Consider the following 3,242-nt stretch of genomic DNA (forward strand, 5'->3'; position numbering starts at 1 on the left):
TTTTGCTGATGGTCACCCTGAATGGCACAAATGGATGCCTTGTGGTTTCTTAAGTTCAATGGTATGGCCGGCAAAGAGGGACATTTGTCTTGTTTATCCTCTGACCATTAGAAAACCATCCCTACCAAGTCACGTCTCCCTCTTGCCCTTCTTTCATTAGATAATAAATAATTAATTAAAAATCCGATGCTGCCACGCAAAATCTTACCTCCTTATATTTCTCCACACAGCTCCCAAGAAGAATATGATGTGATCCCTTACCAAGGCTCACCTTTTGCACCATTGGAAGTAAGACACAAGTTCCCCTGGAAAAGACCAAACCTCACTATCCTGCTTTCCTCCACCAAGAAGGCCTCAGGGCACTTAGAGACTCCAGAGCACCTCTTCTGTAGACCTAATAGTTCTCTAATTTCTCCCCTCTTTTATGCTCCCTCACAGACGAAATCACTTCTGCACGAACTGTGCCAACAGTTCTGCCGTTCCTCCCGTGAAGTGGCTGTTGATATTGCTGACAGTGTGGCCGAGAACCATCTGGAACTCTTTTTAGAGCACGTATTGGAAGTAGATGGAAAGTAGGTGAATTGCTCCTTTTTATCCTTCTCCTGAGATTTCCCCTTCTGGGTGTAGAATCCCAATTAGGATGTGATGTCTCTCTTCATCCATTTCTCTGGCAGGGAATGTGTTGCACTAATGGTTGGAGTCCTAGCCTCATCAAACTGCAATTTGGATAAGGTGATACACCTCTTGGTTTCTACAATTAGTGGGAAACCTTGCTCTTTTCCTGTAGAGACGTTCAAACAGTTTGAGTTGAAGGTAATGTGATCACTTCCTCCGAAGGTCTGTCCTGATCGGACAGAAGGGGAGTCCTCGCTCTTACTGAGCCCAGAATTTACTTCTCTCCTCAGGTGAAGGCAGTCAAATTCATTGCAACACTCATAAGTGTCATCCCGCATACAGAGAGACTAGACAAATGGGCCACAGACTTCAATGTCCTCTTTTCGAATTTCATGGCAGATCATGTCCTCTTTTCTGACGGGACGGACACTGGCCGCTTCATGTCACTAAAGTAAGATGTGTCTTTGTTTCCGGGGAAGAAATTCCACTTAGATGGGGCTAGATGTAGGAATACAAATCCTACAAGCTTTTGTGTCACATAAGAACTTGGTGACATGACAATTGTTGTCTCTTCACTGCAGAGAAATAGCCACGGCCATTAAAATCCTGGATGGCAGATGGGGCCTGATGTTCTCCATATTCTTGAAGCACTGTTCTTCCATTAGGTGAGTTATAGAATCATTAGTTGGGAGAATGGCCATTTCAAATATTACAGTTTTCGACTTCCTGGTTGTGATGGTGGATCGACAAGACACGCTCTGAGGTAGCTCTCGGAGAAGTGGTCTCCATAACATGGTGACTGGGCTGACAAAAGTTGGTCAAACCCCTTTCTGAAAAGTTAGCTCATCTTTTGCTAGCTGACTCCAGAAAGTGTGGTAGAAATAACTGAACTATATGTTATACTCCCCTACTCTCAGCAATATTATTCAGTTTTAGGATAGTAAAAGTCTTTTCTTTTAAGTCAAGTGTAAAAAGCTCTTGTTAGGAAACTGATAGAACATTTTTTTCATGTTATAAAATAGGAATAAATGTTTTTCCTGAATTATCACGGGAATCATTGTGATATATGTGTAAAGAAGGATGAGATTAATTATTTAAAAAATTATAAATTAGGTCAGCACTTCGTTTCGGCAAATTTGAAAAGGAAAAAAGGGATAGTTCTCTATATAAACAACAATTGGGACACAACTGAAATTTTGAATGATACTGAGGGCCATTATGTCGGGGTAATAGTTAATATCCAGGATCAAAAAATGTTAATTTGGGGAATTTATTCACCTATTGTTAATAAAGAAAGCTTCTATCAACAGCTGCTAAAAAAGAAGATTAAAAATATTAGTTTTGACGCGGCCATTCTCATAGGAGACTGGAACGCAGGATGTGAACCTCAAATAGACAGGGCTTCTACTCGGGTATTTAAGCCTAAGCAAGGAAAGTTACCCAAGTTTTTTTTTTGATTGAATAGATTTTTGTGGACTGGTAGATATTTGGAGATTAAGAAACCCTGAGGTTAAAGACTTTACTTTTTATTCCCATGTGCATATTTCTTGGGCGAGGCTAGACATGTTTATGATTTCATCTAATCTCAGTTCTAGAGTTAAACATGTCATCTAATTTTAAATCGAATTGAATATCATGGGAAAAGTCGCAATAGATTATTGACTTTAATCTTTGTTGATTATGAAAAAGCTTTCGATAGGGTTAGTTGGCGGTTTCTGAAGGAGGCTTGCAATAAGATTGGGTTGGGGATAATTTTGAATTTTGGATGGCTAAGAGCTATCAAAAATAATCAGCGAGTTTAGTTGGGCTAAATCATGTCTCAACCCCTCTGTAGGAAGTCACTATGTTCTTGTAGTAATGTGGTCTTTGTACTTAGTGTTGTGGGGTTGGGGTTAGTGTTGAGTGTTTGTATTGTATGTTATTGCTATTGTTACGGATTTGCATGTAGATATGTATGTTTGTGTGTGTGTGTATATATATATATATATATATATATATATGTATGGTAAACTTTAATAAAGATTATTTTAAAAAAAAGAAAGAAATATTACAGTTTTCAAATAGGAAGATGGCCAAGTCAGAACAACAGCAACTGCTTTCTTTGTTCTTTTCCAGTTAAACATTCCCCACACGGGACTGAAAAATGACCATTGGTTCCAGGAATGCCGTGACCCCAAAGAAAAGTTTCAGCTTTTCAGGCTGCTGGAGGGAAGTCTAGCCCCTGCTGAGTGGAGAAGTCACCAGAAGGCCAGCAGGTCCCTCTCTCTGCTGTGTCTAGGGCAGGAGAAAGATGTCATCACATCCAAAGATGTATTTTGGAGCAAAGTGTGCCTCATCCTTGACTCCAGAAGATGCATTTTTTTTTTTGCATATTCCACCAACTAGCAAGGTGATGAGTAAAAAACTTCAGGCTTCAGTGGACATATCCTACTACCTTGCACAGAGTGTCAGGAATCAGTTCTGGTGCTGGCAGAGACTCATCCACTTCTTGCTCTCAGCCTGCCAAGATGCCATCACATGTAAAGGTGTACAGTCATTTCTCTGAATTCGTGGGGGGACTGTTCCGGGACCCCCTGGGTATTCAAAAATTTGTGGTTATTCAAGTCCCTCCCTCCTTTCCTCCTCCT

General features: G+C 40.4%; 1 protein-coding gene across 1 annotated transcript; it reads left to right on the top strand.

Annotated features, from left to right (window-relative positions):
* The first annotated feature begins 136 nt into the window (after positions 1 to 136).
* On the top strand, positions 137 to 3,242 carry LOC121915067. The gene is made up of 6 exons (XM_042438907.1): positions 137 to 288; positions 439 to 572; positions 675 to 813; positions 906 to 1,066; positions 1,197 to 1,280; positions 2,731 to 3,242. The coding sequence occupies exons 1-6, from the start codon at positions 187 to 189 to the stop codon at positions 2,732 to 2,734; spliced, it is 624 nt and encodes a 207-aa protein (XP_042294841.1). The 5' UTR covers positions 137 to 186; the 3' UTR covers positions 2,735 to 3,242.

Source organism: Sceloporus undulatus, chromosome 9, assembly GCF_019175285.1.
Source record: "Sceloporus undulatus isolate JIND9_A2432 ecotype Alabama chromosome 9, SceUnd_v1.1, whole genome shotgun sequence".
NCBI lineage: Eukaryota > Metazoa > Chordata > Lepidosauria > Squamata > Phrynosomatidae > Sceloporus > Sceloporus undulatus.

Bases quoted from the DNA above. Each gene is read 5' to 3' on its own strand.
- LOC121915067 (XM_042438907.1), top strand. From the start codon at position 187: ATGCTGCCACGCAAAATCTTACCTCCTTATATTTCTCCACACAGCTCC. The intron at 289-438 runs GTAAGACACAAG...GCTCCCTCACAG, and splicing joins CACCTTTTGCACCATTGGAA to ACGAAATCACTTCTGCACGA. The intron at 573-674 runs GTAGGTGAATTG...TTTCTCTGGCAG, and splicing joins GTATTGGAAGTAGATGGAAA to GGAATGTGTTGCACTAATGG.